The 16536-nt window shown below is 44.6% G+C and overlaps 2 protein-coding genes across 3 annotated transcripts in view; both read left to right on the forward strand.

The window, feature by feature from the left end:
* Positions 1 to 6919, forward strand: part of LOC129816675 (aryl hydrocarbon receptor-like) — a 76660-nt gene extending 69741 nt beyond the window's left edge. Inside the window, exons 10-11 of the mRNA XM_055871439.1 lie at positions 108 to 2148; positions 2343 to 6919. Of these exons, the coding sequence (XP_055727414.1) occupies positions 108 to 2148; positions 2343 to 2603 (2302 nt within the window). The 3' untranslated portion in view covers positions 2604 to 6919. The remainder of the gene's footprint in view (positions 1 to 107; positions 2149 to 2342) is intronic.
* A 7665-nt stretch (positions 6920 to 14584) lies between these two features.
* The window catches only part of LOC129816676 (aryl hydrocarbon receptor-like), a 44252-nt gene continuing 42300 nt past the window's right edge, over positions 14585 to 16536 (forward strand). For both annotated transcript variants that reach the window (XM_055871440.1, XM_055871441.1), the window contains exon 1: positions 14585 to 15263. In XM_055871440.1, coding sequence (XP_055727415.1) covers positions 15223 to 15263 — 41 coding nt within the window. In that variant the 5' untranslated portion in view covers positions 14585 to 15222. The remainder of the gene's footprint in view (positions 15264 to 16536) is intronic.

Below are 16536 nucleotides of genomic sequence, written 5' to 3' on the forward strand. Positions count from 1 at the left end.
AGTACAATCTGTCTGCATCATCATTGACTGTCATTTCACTGTGTCTCAAAATATATGACTGTATCATTCATTCATTCATATGATTTTCTCTCTCTGTATCCCTTTAGTAATTCTGAGGGAGAGGAGAATCTACGCCAGAGGAAGATGCAGCTGCCCTTCAGCTTCACCACTGGGGAGGCCCTGCTGTATGAGACTGGCCCCACTCTGGATGCCACTGAGTTCCAAACTAACCCCCCAAAAATCTGCAAGGTGGAGTCTCTGGACCCCCAGTCTCTACTGGGCTCTTTACTAAAGCAGGACGAGTCCGTCTACACCCGGCCCCAGGAGCCTCAGCTACCCATAGACCAGGTATTCATGGACAGCCGAGCGCTCACCAACGTGGCCTGTAACTCCTGGCAGAGTAGCATGGAGCCCCAGGGGCCCGACGGGGATGATGATGGTGATAGCCCCAGGGAGGTCAAGCAGGAGGGGGCGTTGGTAGCCATGCTCGATGCCCTGGAGAAGATGGCGCAGGATGGGGACCTGTGTGCGGCGCTGCAGGGGATGGACGTGGGTACGGCAGAGCTGATGGAGTGGGAGAGCACCCTTTTCAGGCTGAGCCAGGACTCCAACGGGACCGGGAGCGGGGACAACTCCCTAGAGCTGGATGACATCATGACCAACGACATCTTCTCTTACGTGGAGGAAGCCTTGTTCAAGGAGAGCAGTGAGGGGAGCGGAGGGGAGCTCAACTGCTCCACCATGGTCAACAACAACCCTAACCTGTTCACAGGGGTGCTCGACAACAAAAACCAGGGTGGACCATTCACAGGAGTGGTCAGCCCTACAGGTGCCGGACAGTGCAAGCCCGGGTTGCTTGACAAATTCAGCTTTGTCCAAAATGGCTACCCAGTGAATGATCTAAATGGTATCAGCCACAGTCAGGTAACAGGCAACAGAGCAGTTGGTTTGGCAGGACAGAACCAGGCAGGACAGATCCAGGCAGGACAGATCCAGGCAGGACAGATCCAGGCAGGACAGAACCAGGCAGGACAGATCCAGGCAGGACAGATCCAGGCAGGACAGATCCAGGCAGGACAGAACCAGGCAGGACAGATCCAGGCAGGACAGATCCAGGCAGGACAGAACCAGGCAGGACAGAACCAGGCAGGACAGATCCAGGCAGGACCACAGCAGGTGTTCAAGAGCACCCAGAGGCTCTCCCACTTCGACCCCCAGATCCCCCAGATTCCTCAGACGGGCCTGAACATCCCCATCCTGCAGCAGCTACAGCTCAACGACATCTTCACCCCCTCTCTGGAGCTCCCCGAGCTCAGTAACCCACATAGCTCAGGCCAGAATGAGTCTGTCACGTTTAGCACTTGCATGGCTGGATCCTGTGCTCAGGCACCAAACAACCACATGGGAAGCCCTCAGATCATCGCTGGCCAGGTCCAATCTAACCAGCCCCTTCCACAGCGTTTCCCTCATAATGGCTTGCCAGCTGCAATGGCACCAAACGGACCAGAGGAGATCTCTGTTCCACAGTCCAACCATCTACCACCTATTCTGGTGGATGCTTGGGCATCTTTGAATCCCAGTAATGACTTTGTTTCACCCCAGATTGTCTGCAGTGCACCATTTCAGTCACTAAAAACCCAGAAAGTGCAGCAGTGGCCCCAGAACCAGCAGCATCAGCTACCACCCCCTGCCAGCACAATGAAGAATGGACACCAATTCATCCCAGACTGTCACAGTCAAGCCACAGAGACCCAAAGAGTCCCTCTCACAGGCCTTTGGCCACAGAACTCCAACGGACCGTACCACCAACCCCAGCAGGGGCGATTGGCCAATGGCCAGCCTGCTCCATCCGGCAGCTGCATGTTTGAGAACGTCTCACCCCCCCTCCCCAACAGGAACAGTCACGTGGATTGCACCAGGCTGCCCCCACCCTTGTCTGTATGCCAGAATAGGATGGTGGACCCCCAGGACCAGAGCTACTTCCAGTGGGGCCCCAGTGAGCCGGTGGTGGACACGTCAGCCATTGTCCAGGACAACGCCGAAATCAGCTTCCCGTCTCGCCCGCTGGTGGCCAACAACACCACCCCCGAGAGCCTGCTGGCCATGCAGCAGTACCTTTCTGGATGCAACAGAGTCGGACAGACACAGGTAACTATGCCCCCTCTCTCTGTTGTGGATGGAGCACTGACTTTTTCCTTACCACATAACCTGGTTCTACTGGTCAAGTCACGTGGTTAGGAAAACTCAGGGCCCTAACTAGTTATGAAGTCATATATTGATATTAATAATTGTTACTTTATGAAACACGCCAGGCTCTATTTGTCATACTTTTTCCCTATCAGATCCCAAGCCTCTGTGTAGTAGACAGCAATGGAACATTCTCCTCACCCCTACTTGTCAATGGAACATTCTCCTCAGCCCCCCTTGTCAATGGAACATTCTCCTCAGCCCCCCTTGTCAATGGAACATTCTCCTCAGCCCCCCTTGTCAATGGAACATTCTCCTCAGCCCCCCTTGTCAATGGAACATTCTCCTCAGCTCCCCTTGTCAATGGAACCATGTGTTTTACAGACCACAATCAAACCAACTATTGCGACTTCTAAACATGAGTCACATGTTACGCTGTAAACATTATGGACAAAAAGAGGAGGAAGCCATCCATGGATCTATCCATCCATCCGTACACATTCAAAGACAACACGCTGCCTTAAGAGCTGGGGGAGGGTGTCGTGAAGACAAGCCATCTCCTAGTTAATCACACCATTCATCTCCCCATATCAGTGTTTGCAGGAAATACAAGGACTCTTTTGATGAAGCGCTTGTCACCTCTGTCAACAACGGAACAAAAAGCAGCAACTTTACATGGAATTGGTTTTCCTTTTTCTTTGTGTTGTCTTCTGTTTTGTTTGTTGTTGCCTTGTCTTTGTTTTTATTACTGTGGAAAAACAGTATCTGTCACAACTTCAATGTTATGAATGAAGTATGAATCCTCACTGGTGAATTTGGCTTGTGTTATAATGGCTTTTCAGGGTCATGCCCAATTCCCAAAATGATTTATATATATTAATGAAGCAGGCCGTATTCATTTCTTTTTACGTTTGTTTCTTCTTACATTATGGTTGGATGGTGACAGGACACCATTCAAGTTTTCACTCGTGGAAAAACATACAAAAAACTGATATTGTACTCAGAGATTAAAAATAAAGGCATAACATCCTCAATTTATGTATGGAGTGTAGAGTTGCAAAATTCTGTGAACTTTCGATAAATTCCCTAATTTTCCCAAAATCCCGGTTGGAGAATTCCTTGAATCAGGAGGGAATAAGCAGGATATCCAGAATCCTCCAACCAGGGAAAACCAGGGAATTTATTGAAAGTTCCCGGGATTTTGCAACCCTAATGAAGTGTAAATACAGAAATGGCCTATATATTATTATCAAGATATTATTGTTTTGATTATGTGACTGTGTTATGGCTGTGATGAATATGACAGTGTGTACATGGGTGTGTTCCTGTTTGTGTTTGCTTGTTCTGAAGAATGAATGAAGCAGTGTACAAATAGACTTTCTGAGGAAAAAGCAACGTATTTCATTGAAATGTCTGCATTGGTTGCAGAGTAGGCTATAAAGAACCAAATGATGTGCTTTCAGATTATACTCCTTGGTAATGCTTTTGGTATCCAAATGTCATTACAATTTAACAATAGTCTGATATAGTACGTTGATAATGCTATATCAATAGTATTCAATCCATTTTTTGTTGTTTCTTTGTTTTATCTAAACTTCACTGAGCCATACGCTAACTTGTGGTCATTTTGTTACTTGAGTTTTTTGTTCGTAATATCATCTGTGGAGGAAGGTGCATGTTAAGGAGACTCAGGAGACTTACAGTCGCTAGTGAAAGTCGACACACCACTTGCACAGTCTTCACATTCTGCTACCTTAAAATCTAAAAAGGGATTACATCAGATCTTTTTTCCTACCGATCTAAACAATCTACTCCACATTTTCAAAGTGAAAGAAAAATGTATAAAAAAGAAATACAAAACAAAGATGTTTTGATTGCGTATGTCTTTGCAGCCGAGGGTTAACACTTGGTGGAAGCCCCCTTTTTTTGTAATTTTTCTCTCCCCAATTTCGTGGTATCCAATGTGTCGTTATAATCTTGTCTCATTGCTGCAACTCCCCTACGGACTCGGGAGAAGCAAAGGTTGAGAGCCATGCGTCCTCCAAAATACGACCCTGCCAGGCCGCACTGCTTCTTGACACACTGCTCGCTTAACCCGGAAGCCAGCCACTACAACCTGGGATCGAAACTGAGGCTGTAGTGACGCCTCAGCACTGCAATGCAGAGCCTTAGACCGCTGCACCACTTGGGAGGTGGAAGCACCTTTGATAGTCATTACAGCTGTGAATTATTTTGAATAAGATTATACCAACTTTTAGAGAAATATATACTCATTGTTTATGTCAAAATTGCTTAAGCTCAGTAAATTTGGTTAGGAATCATTGATCGGCAGCCATATTCAGACCTTGTCTCTGATTGTCAAGCAAATTTAAGTCAGGGCTAAGGAACACTCAAGAACACTCAACACCTATTGGTAAGCCTTTCTGGTGTCTTTGGCATTAAAATTTTAGTAACTGTGCCGCTGAAAATTAAACTCTATTCCAGGGTTTTCCTCTAACTTTTTACCTAGACTTTGCTCTTTTCATGTTTCTTTTGATCCTGACAAACTCCCCAGTCTCTGCTAGTGACAAGCATACCCATAACATGATGCTTACACCACAATACTTGAAAATACAGACGGTTTGTATTGGATTTGACAAAAGCCTGTAGTTTTTTTATTTAGGCCAAAAAGTGATTTATTTGCCGTGTTGTCTTGCAGTATTACTTAAGAGCCTTGTTGCAACCAGAATGGATGATTTGTCATGGATATTTTAACACAGGCTTCCTTCTTTTCACCTTATCATACCTATACAGGCCAGTAATGTGGAGTGAATGTAATGTTGTTGATCCTCTGTATTTTCAAGTATTGTGGTGTGGTGGCAGCATCATGTTATGGGTATGCTTGTCATGGCAGTGGCTGGGGAGTTTGTCAGGATCAAAATAAATATAAAAGGTGCAAAGCCCAGGTAAAAAGCTAGAGGAAAAACTGCCTCAGTCTTCTGAATACGTAACCCTGGGATAGAGTTTTACATTTATGCCGGACAATTACACAAAGTCAAATGCCAAAGACACACCAGTATGCCTTTCCAATAGGTGTTGAGTGGTCCTGAATGGTCCAGTCTCAGTCCTGACTCAAATTTGCTTAAATCAGAAACAAGATTTGAATATTGCTGCGCATCAATGATTCGCGAACAGATGTACTGTGCTTGAGTGATTTTGACAAAAACAATGGATACGCAGTATGTTGCCCTAAGAGTGGTAGAATCTTATTCAAAATATTCACAGCTTTAATGGCTGGTAAAGATGCTTCCACCAATTATCAATTCTGTGGTGTGAAGACATATGCAATCAAGACATCTTTGTTTATTTGTAATTAATTAGGAACATTTTCTATCTTTTTTTTTTCAATTTGAAAACGTTGCGTAGGTTGTGTACATCAATAGGAAAAAATGTGTAATCCAATTTTTAGATAACATTTTAATGTGAAGGAGTGTGCAGACTTTCACTAGGCACTGTAAGTCCTAGAAGTCTAGTGTAGTAACCATGGTTACTATAGACATGGGACTGGAAGTAGAACTTCCCACGAGTCCACCATGTTGATCAGCATATTCGACAAATGGAACTTCCCATTTAGTCCCATGTCAGTTGATGATTGACAGAAACATGGCAGGTCCTCCATTTGTAAAGGCCCCCTGACACTGAAGTCTCCCGTCATCACTTTGACTCCTCCCTCAAAGGCATCTGAGGCTAAATCAATATGGCTGCCCACCTTTTATTTCCCTTGACCTATTTCCTCATTCTGCTCATATGAAAAGACAAGACAAGACAGTATTTAGACATAAGACAAGACTAAACCCGGCCAACTAGAGGGCCTCTCCTGCCAAACTGCTCTCACTGATTCAGTTCTCTCAGCTCAATGAGGCAGAGGAAGTTACACATAGCAACGGGAGCCGTTATATGTATTGGTTGTATTCACATTTAGCTTTGCTTTTGAATTGTATTTAGCAACTTTTCCTCATGCTTTTTGCTTCACCAAGCTGGTTTATAATATAATGGGTGTTACGTTTTCAAAGCTGGGTGTTACGTTTTCAAAGCGCCTGCCTTGAAATGTTGATAAAGTTCCTTGTATCAAAGTTGATATAAAAGAAAGGGAAGGGTATACATTATATATCACCCCTATGGTGGCAAAATTCCGGGAACTTTCAATACATTTCCTGTTTTTCCAGAAATCCTTGTTGGAGGATTCCAGATTTCCTGCTTATTCCTTCCTGATTCCGGGAATCCTCCAACTGGGATTTCAGGGAGAAACCTGGGAATTTATTGAAAGTTCCCAGAATTTTGCCACCCTAATCCACCCCCTGCTATATATCTATTCGTTAAGCTTACTCTTCAAAGGTCTCCGACATCAGGCAGTTGCAGAGTCCAGCATCAATATATTATAAATATTTCAGTTTTTGCATTTGTTTGTCGTATGTTTGGTTATTTCATGTTGTTATTATGTCTCGTGGCCTTACAACATCTGTTAGACATTTATTCTACTTGGAAATATTTGTCTCCACATAAATATTTAATTTAGTGTACTTCACTTGTATTTAGGCAAGTATAGAGTATGCAATGTATTGATATTTACCAGCTTATGTTGTTACCTTATATTCTGAATTGTCAAATTAATTCTCATATAAAAAATATTTCGAATAACTTACTAACGTGTTACTTGGTCATTATTAAAGTGCAATACTTCTGTTGGACACTGGAGGACGCGTCTGTTTTACTGTTGACTGAATAATATAATCTCAATTATCTATGTAATCAAATATCACCCAACACTGCCCATCCAAAACCCTCTTCATGGATCTGCATGAGTTGAACTTACACTGAAAGGACTTCTATCACCAATCAGTGAATTAGTGCAGGTACGGTTTTATAATGAAGGGATAAAGGCTTCTGTGCCGTGGCAGAGACATAAGAAACAGAGATAGCCGGTTTTGATGAGGTTTCCATGGCACTGCAGCCACAGGTTGGCACACAGCCAATGTCAATCATACCATACCAACCAGGGCTATCTGGCCCGGCCCGTAGGTACCACTCACAGACCAGTCCTGGTCTTGGCTCTGACTATTAGTTACTACTCAGTCATTAATCACAGAGAGCAATATTGTTTATTATCTATTTAACTTGCTTTGGCAATGTAAACATATGTTTCCCATGCCAATAAAGACCCTTAAATTGAAAAATGTAATTGAGAGAGAGTTTATTTAACTTTTGTTTATTATCTACTTCACTTGCTTTGGCAATGTTAACATATGTTTCCCATGCCAATAAAGCCCTTTAATTAAATTGAATTGAATTGAGAGAGAGGGCATTGTTACAAAACAGACCCCCACCCCCTACCCCCAGATTCACTGAGTCACTATAAGACATTAGAAAGTGTTTCTGGGTTGAGGGTTTTTCACTGTGCTTTGTCTTCTCATTTACTTGTGTACGTTGGGGGATGTAAACTAAAAGGAACATACAGTCTAGTACAGATTGCAGTTACACGTGCTGTGTACATACAGATACAGGCTTAATATGTGCTGTAGTAGTTTCACCAAAATTAGGTTTGTAGGTTTTATTTATTCACACCAAAGAAAAGAAGTGAAAGTGAAAACAGTACAGATAAATAAATTAAAAACGGTAAAAATGATGTGCAGGTGAGGGTTGGAGCCCAAAAGGGCTGATATGAAAATTACACCAGTTGAGATCAAGATCCCCAAAACTAAACGAACAAATGTCCCATATTTGATTATCTACGTTTAATTTACATCTCTCTACGTACTCTGCTTCAATCAAAGGGAAACAGAGATATCCACTCTTACAATCAGCTGTGCGTAATAATCCCATTTGTTCTGCTTCATTTAGGTGTTCTCTGATTCAGAGATTTGATAACACTTTCATTAGGCCATATGTAAGACCTATTGAAGGGCTACATAACACACATGCAACCATTATATCATATTCATAAGATATTCATGAATGTTTATAATTCAGTGCTTATGAGGATGTTATACACTGCTTCTGAATGGGGCGGCAGGTAGCCTAGTGGTTAGAGTATTGAACTAGTAACCGAAAGGTTGCAAGATCAAATCCCTGAGCTGACACGGTAAAAATCTGTCGTTCTGCCCCTGAACAAGTCAGTTAACCCACCTAAGCCATCATTGAAAATAAGAACTTGTTCTTAACTGACTTGCCTAGTTAAATAAAGGGTAAAAAAAATAAAAGATTGTGTGTAACGACCCCAGCCTACATAAGAGCATTGAGTAAAGTATCTAGAGACTGTGGCTCGCGTGTGATGAGAAGGTTGGGAGAGGAGAAGGGGATATGAGGGGAAAGAGTTGAGGGAGAGGGCGGTCCCTGGGACTGGTTATGCCTAAACACACAACCTCTCTCTCACAACCAAGCAGATACGCCTAATGGCACTGGGATTTCTGCTCTCCATTTGGCTTGATGTTTCAGAGTAAATAAATAAACAAACAACTAAACAAAACTGCCTGGTCCCCGCTTCCCCCACAGGGAAGGTCAATAATATCATCAGTCACCATTTGGTTATGTCTGCTCAGAGTAGTACGTTCCACTGACAGTTTTGAAATTATAGTGACCATTGCAGGTTGGTTGCTGTGGTTGATATGAATGTTTTATAGCATAAGTTTCCAGCAACAAACTCAACTATCTATGTGGTGTATTGAGAAACAAAAGTCTCTGCCCTACATACATGATCCTATATGTCTCTGTCTTCTTCACATAACACAGGATATAGGCAGTGGTGTAAAGTGATTAAGTAAAAATACTTTAAAGTACCACTTAAGTAGTTTTTTGAGGTATCTGTACTTTACTTTACTATTCATATTTTTGACAACTTTTACTTCACTACATTCCAATAGAAAAGAATGTACTTTTTACTCTATACATTTTCCCTGACAACTAAAAGTACTTGTTACATTTTGAATACTTAGCGGGGCAGGAAAATTGTGAACTTCACTCACTTATCAAGAGAACACGTGGTCATCCCTACTGCCTCTGGCCTGTCGGACTCACTAAACACAAACGCATCTTTTGTAAATAATGTCTGAGTGTTGGAGTGTGCCCCTGGCTATCTGTAGTAATGTCTGAGTGTTGGAGTGTGAACCTGGCTATCTGTAATAATGTCTGAGTGTTGGAGTGTGACCCTGGCTATCTGTAATGATGTCTGAGTGTTGGAGTGTGCACCTGGCTATCTGTAACAACGTCTGAGTGTTGGAGTGTGCCCCTGGCTATCTGTAGTAATGTCTGAGTGTTGGAGTGTGACCCTGGCTATCTGTAAATAATGTTGGAGTATTGGAGTGTGCCCCTGGCTATCTGTAAGTAATGTCTGAGTGTTGGAGTGTTCCCCTGGCTATCTGTAATAATGTCTGAGTGGTGGAGTGTGCCCCTGGCTATCTGTAAGTAATGTCTGAGTGTTGGAGTATGCCCCTGGCTATCTGTAGTAATGTCTGAGTGTTGGAGTGTGCCCCTGGCTATCTGTAATAATGTCTGAGTGTTGGAGTGTGCCCCTGGCTATCTGTAATAATGTCTGAGTGTTGGAGTGTTCCCCTGGCTATCTGTAAGTAATGTCTGAGTGTTGGAGTGTGCCCCTGGCTATCTGTAAGTAATGTCTGAGTGTTGGAGTGTGCCCCTGGCTATCTGTAATAATGTCTGAGTGTTGGAGTGTGACCCTGGCTATCTGTAATAATGTCTGAGTGTTGGAGTGTTCCCCTGGCTATCTGTAATAATGTCTGAGTGTTGGAGTGTGCCCCTGGCTATCTGTAATAATGTCTGAGTGTGCCCCTGGCTATCTGTAATAATGGTCTGAGTGTTGGAGTGTGACCCTGGCTATCTGTAATAATGTCTGAGTGTTGTGGAGTGTGCCCCTGGCTATCTGTAATAATGGTCTGAGTGTTGGAGTGTTCCCCTGGCTATCTGTAATAATGGTCTGAGTGTTGGAGTGTGCCCCTGGCTATCTGTAATGATGTCTGAGTGTTGGAGTGTGCCCCTGGCGATCTGTAATGATGTCTGAGTGTTGGAGTGTGCCCCTGGCTATCTGTAATGATGTCTGAGTGTTGGAGTGTGCCCCTGGCTATCTGTAATGATGTCTGAGTGTTGGAGTGTGTCCCTGGCTATCTGTAATAATGGTCTGAGTGTTGGAGTGTGCCCCTGGCTATCTGTAATGATGTCTGAGTGTTGGAGTGTGCCCCTGGCTATCTGTAATGATGTCTGAGTGTTGGAGTGTGCCCCTGGCTATCTGTAATGATGTCTGAGTGTTGGAGTGTGACCCTGGCTATCTGTAATAATGTCTGAGTGTTGGAGTGTGCCCCTGGCTATCTGTAGTAATGTCTGAGTGTTGGAGTGTGACCCTGGCTATCTGTAGTAATGTCTGAGTGTTGGAGTGTGCCCCTGGCTATCCATACATTTTAAAAACAAGAAAATGGTGCTGTCTGCTTTGCTTAATATAAGGAATTATAAATGATTTATACTTTTACTTCTACTTTTGATACTTCAGCATATTTAAAACCAAATACTTGTAGACTTTTACTCAAGTGGTATTTTACTGGGTGACTTTCACTTTTACTTGAATAACTTTGTATTAAGGTACCTATACTTTTACTCAAGTATGAAAATTGGGTACTTTTTCCACCACTGGATATAGGCCCTGCTCCCTCCCAGCTCAGGGTATAGGCCCTGCTCCCTCCCAGCTCAGGATATAGGCCCTGCTCCCTCCCAGCTCAGGATATGGGCCCTGCTCCCTCCCAGCTCAGGATATAGGCCCTGCTCCCTCCCAGCTCAGTATATGGGCCCTGCTCCCTCCCAGCTCAGGATATAGGCCCTGCTCCCTCCCAGCTCAGGATATAGGCCCTGCTCCCTCCCAGCTCAAGATATGGGCCCTGCTCCCTCCCAGCTCAGGATATAGGCCCTGCTCCCTCCCAGCTCAGGATATGGGCCCTGCTCCCTCCCAGCTCAGGATATGGGCCCTGCTCCCTCCCAGCTCAGTATATGGGCCCTGCTCCCTCCCAGCTCAGGATATGGGCCCTGCTCCCTCCCAGCTCAGGATATAGGCCCTGCTCCCTCCCAGCTCAGGATATAGGCCCTGCTCCCTCCCAGCTCAGGATATGGGCCCTGCTCCCTCCCAGCTCAGGATATGGGCCCTGCTCCCTCCCAGTACAGGATATAGGCCCTGCTCCCTCCCAGCACAGGATATGGGCCCTGCTCCCTCCCAGCTCAGGATATAGGCCCTGCTCCCTCCCAGCTCAGGATATAGGCCCTGCTCCCTCCCAGCTCAGGATATGGGCCCTGCTCCCTCCCAGCTCAGGATATGGGCCCTCCTCCCTCCCAGTACAGGATATAGGCCCTGCTCCCTCCCAGCTCAGGATATGGGCCCTGCTCCCTCCCAGCTCAGGATATAGGCCCTGCTCCCTCCCAGCTCAAGATATGGGCCCTGCTCCCTCCCAGCTCAGGATATAGGCCCTGCTCCCTCCCAGCTCAGGATATGGGCCCTGCTCCCTCCCAGCTCAGGATATGGGCCCTGCTCCCTCCCAGCTCAGTATATGGGCCCTGCTCCCTCCCAGCTCAGGATATAGGCCCTGCTCCCTCCCAGCTCAGGATATAGGCCCTGCTCCCTCCCAGCTCAAGATATGGGCCCTGCTCCCTCCCAGCTCAGGATATAGGCCCTGCTCCCTCCCAGCTCAGGATATGGGCCCTGCTCCCTCCCAGCTCAGGATATGGGCCCTGCTCCCTCCCAGTACAGGATATAGGCCCTGCTCCCTCCCAGCACAGGATATGGGCCCTGCTCCCTCCCAGCTCAGGATATAGGCCCTGCTCCCTCCCAGCTCAGGATATAGGCCCTGCTCCCTCCCGGCTCAGGATATGGGCCCTGCTCCCTCCCAGCTCAGGATATGGGCCCTCCTCCCTCCCAGTACAGGATATAGGCCCTGCTCCCTCCCAGCTCAGGATATGGGCCCTGCTCCCTCCCAGCTCAGGATATAGGCCCTGCTCCCTCCCAGCTCAGGATATAGGCCCTGCTCCCTCCCAGCTCAGGATAAAGGCCCTGCTCCCTCCCAGCTCAGGATATGGGCCCTGCTCCCTCCCAGCTCAGGATGTAGGCCCTGCTCCCTCCCAGCTCAGGATATGGGCCCTGCTCCCTCCCAGCTCAGGATGTAGGCCCTGCTCCCTCCCAGCTCAGGATGTAGGCCCTGCTCCCTCCCAGCTCAGGATGTAGGCCCTGCTCCCTCCCAGCTCAGGATAAAGGCCCTGCTCCCTCCCAGCTCAGGATAAAGGCCCTGCTCCCAGCTCAGGATAAAGGCCCTGCTCCCTCCCAGCTCAAGATATGGGCCCTGCTCCCTCCCAGCTCAGGATATAGGCCCTGCTCCCTCCCAGCTCAGGATATAGGCCCTGCTCCCTCCCAGCTCAGGATATAGGCCCTGCTCCCTCCCAGCTCAAGATATGGGCCCTGCTCCCTCCCAGCTCAGGATATAGGCCCTGCTCCCTCCCAGCTCAGTATATGGGCCCTGCTCCCTCCCAGCTCAGTATATGGGCCCTGCTCCCTCCCAGCTCAAGATATGGGCCCTGCTCCCTCCCAGCTCAAGATATGGGCCCTGCTCCCTCCCAGCTCAGGATATAGGCCCTGCTCCCTCCCAGCTCAGGATATAGGCCCTGCTCCCTCCCAGTACAGGATATAGGCCCTGCTCCCTCCCAGCACAGGATATAGGCCCTGCTCCCTCCCAGCTCAGGATATGGGCCCTGCTCCCTCCCAGTACAGGATATGGGCCCTGCTCCCTCCCAGCTCAGGATATAGAGCCCTATTGGCTTAATGGTCACATGACTTCATGTATGCATTATCATAGTTGTATACATTTCCCTGTGAGAGCATTCACTTGAGCCTACCTGTATATGTTTTGTTTACATTGTGAGAGTCTCAACTGCCTTTCAGCCGTAACCGTGTTTTAAAAAGGCCTATTCGGACACAGTTCCTGGCAAATTATTACAAACGTGTACAATAGAAAAGTAATCAGATGAATCATGAATATATGTAACGGTGTAATATTATGCCACCTCCTGGTAGATTCATCTGTTTACATTGTCTAATACACTCAGTGGTAAAGGTATGGGATTCTGGATGATCCGCAGTAGATTTATGGAGAATTGTTGTGGATGATTTGAAAATTGAATGGTCCCAGGATAGAAATGTATAAAGTGGACATTACATCATAAAATCCACATTTTACATTGTGCATAATAACATAAGTTTATGTTATTAGTAACGACCGTTGTTGGTTTAGCGTCGGGGTAGCCACATTTTATATGTTGTTTGCCGAATCTCAGTTTTTCATGTGGGTTTTATGCTTGCTAAAGTTCCCTCTTTGAAGTTGGTAACAGTTAGCTAACTGAAAAATGCATCATCTTTAGAAGTGCTATTTATGTCCCGTCGAGTACTGATCATTCATCCACACTGTGTGTGTCCCATCATTGCAGGTCATTTATGACAAATGTATAAAGTAGATGTTTTTTAAGCTCATGAGCACAAGCCAGCGCATTAGCCTGGTTTTGTTAGTTTAGGAAAATATTTGGTGCGTTGTAGATGTATTGTATTTATTTGCAACAAGAGTGTGACATTGAGTCATTTTTCAGGTTAATTTTATATATTTTGATACTAAAATGGATGATAGTTTATTCAGATTTTGTAAATATGAGATTACACATGGAAACAATTTTATTTTTATTATAGTAAATTAGGAATTATTAGAAATTGTTAAATCGACTACACGATCACAATGACTTGATAGACATTTTTATTGTTTTTTTTGTTAGTATATTATACAGCAGATTTATGGAAAATTGCTGTGGGAGTGCTATTTATATCCCGCTGACTACTGGTCATTTATCCATACTATGTGTGTCCCATATATGCAAAGAGGTAGGCCTGTGTTTAGGTTTTGTCATGTATCAGCAGGGCTGTATCAATTTCCGTAGCCTATTCAAATGTAGGCTATAGAGCACAAACGTGTATGGCCGAAAAAACTATTAAAAAGTCATTTCAACACCAGGGTATGTGTAACGGATGTGAAATGGCTAGCTAGTTAGCGGGTACGCGCTAATAGCGTTTCAATCAGTTACGTCACTTGCTCTGAAACCTAGAAGTAGTGTTGTGTTACATATGCTAAACCATTAATTTAGAACAACATGGTTTCATTATTTAAAATTCTAACCTCTGACCCACATATAGCAGAGGACACTAGGCTCGAACAGAAACCGTTCTCATTTCCACTCTGATTGGATGAAACGGGCCGCTCGGGAACGCGCAAACATTGCCGCGCTCCCATGTGTTTCCAGTAGATTTTCGCTTCCCCGTTGACCTCTAGTGCGCGTGCCCGCCTAAATCTGGACCCAAGCAGGACGATGCGCGCGTGACCGAATTTGACGAGATAATTGGGAATAGAGGACGTTAAGCATAGGACTAATACAGTAAATACAATTATTGTCCTAACGTTTTTCACATTAATGTCAGGGTAAAATATGAAAAAATAGCCTGGGAAAGAATTGGAAAGGTGCAAGCTACCATGGAAGGGGATTGCGGTTTGCAAAGCGTACCGGCACTGCACATCTAGATCACCATTCCGCTAGACGATGAGATGAATTACTTGGGTTTTATATTGGGTTGAAGCATTGTTTTGCAGACTAATTTAGCATCTCGATGGACTGTAAACAGTATTGCAAATTGTATGCATTTCAACGGAGTTAATTCCGAGTACGCAACAAGGCCATTCATTTATATAAATTGTATTTCTTAACCCATCTCTGGATCTGCGCACAGTTGAAGGATAAAATATCAACTAAAAGTGCGACTATTTGTTGTTTTTGTCGTTGTCCTCTCGCTAATGTGTTTACGTGTTTCATCTGATGGATTAGTTTAACGACACTTCTTGTCGACTGTAGCCTAAGTAGCTCGAAGGGAACTGTAGCCTTCGCCAATATTTTGGGGGAGATTCATCGGACTTGCAATACAGCCATATCATGTATGCTGGACGTAAAAGGAGAAAACCAGTCCAGAGAGCGTAAGTACAGTTTATTTATATGAATTGAAAGGCCTTTTCAAAGCCCTGCATCCATACCAGCTCGTCCATTTTAGCGCTCAATCACTCATCTTATATTTGTGCAGATTTAAATAGTATATTTCACCGGAATTAAATTGACAATGTCGATGACACACGATATCGGGCGCCTGATTGGTATCACACTTGCCCCAGCCAGGCTAATACATCTGACTTTCAAAAATCAACTAATCATGATATGCAGTATGCAATTAATTTAATCAGCAGTGTTTGCTAAAAAAAAGTGTGACACCACTCCGGCCCCGGAGAACTGAAGTTACCCATCTCTGGATGAACCAGTTCGTTTGCGCCCTGTTTGACAGTGTCAGAAAGGCCTCGACCAGGCAGGCACTCGCATTGTAAAGCCGTTTATTTGACTATAAGACTATTAATTTGTGAAATAATATATATATATAGGCAACCTTAAATCAATAGTGCAACTATTGTGTGATTGTATCTTTGTATTTTTTATGATTTCGCAGTAAGGTAAAAGTTGCGTGCGCTCTAAAGTTGGACTTGTCGTCAAAAATAGTTGCTGCGTTTGTTATTTCGTTATCGCGTGAAGCCAGAATTTACTGTTAACCTCGTTGCATTATTTTTGTTAAATTTAAACCAACATAAACATTTGCATTTTTGAAATAATGTTTATACATCCAATTTGATGATGATTCAATTCTACCACAGCCGCAAAAATGCTGCGCCATTTTAGGTTAGTCAACACGCCCTTTTATTGACTGTGTAACAGAAATGTTTGAGTTAAACAAATGGCTGGGACTATGTCCGATGTTTGTGATGGGGAACAAGTGCATAAGGACAACACTTTACGATATTTGAGAGCAATCATCTTGCACTTGCTGAAAGGTCACTGGACGGATGTAAAACCATTCAAATTTTCACAACAAACGGCATTGAAGTATTATTATGTAATAATTATAGTATTATTACATTTAAATTTTTAGCCTGTGTATTATTATTTTGAAAAGCCTATTTTATAATTTACTAATTCACTAGTAAAAATGTACCTAACATGTATAAGTCTAACATGTGTTTACATAAATACATCTTTGTTGAACCAACAGTATGTATGTTGTCAGTGGAGAATGTGTATGTTTATGACATAATGCCAGAAGTGCTTTCAGCGCTCTGGGGAATTTATTGGCATGATTTGTTAACTCATGAGTGGATTGTTGAAGGAGCTCAATAAATTATGACTCAAAACAACTAGATTTTTTTTTTT

This window comes from Salvelinus fontinalis, chromosome 19, assembly GCF_029448725.1.
Source record: "Salvelinus fontinalis isolate EN_2023a chromosome 19, ASM2944872v1, whole genome shotgun sequence".
Lineage (NCBI taxonomy): Eukaryota > Metazoa > Chordata > Actinopteri > Salmoniformes > Salmonidae > Salvelinus > Salvelinus fontinalis.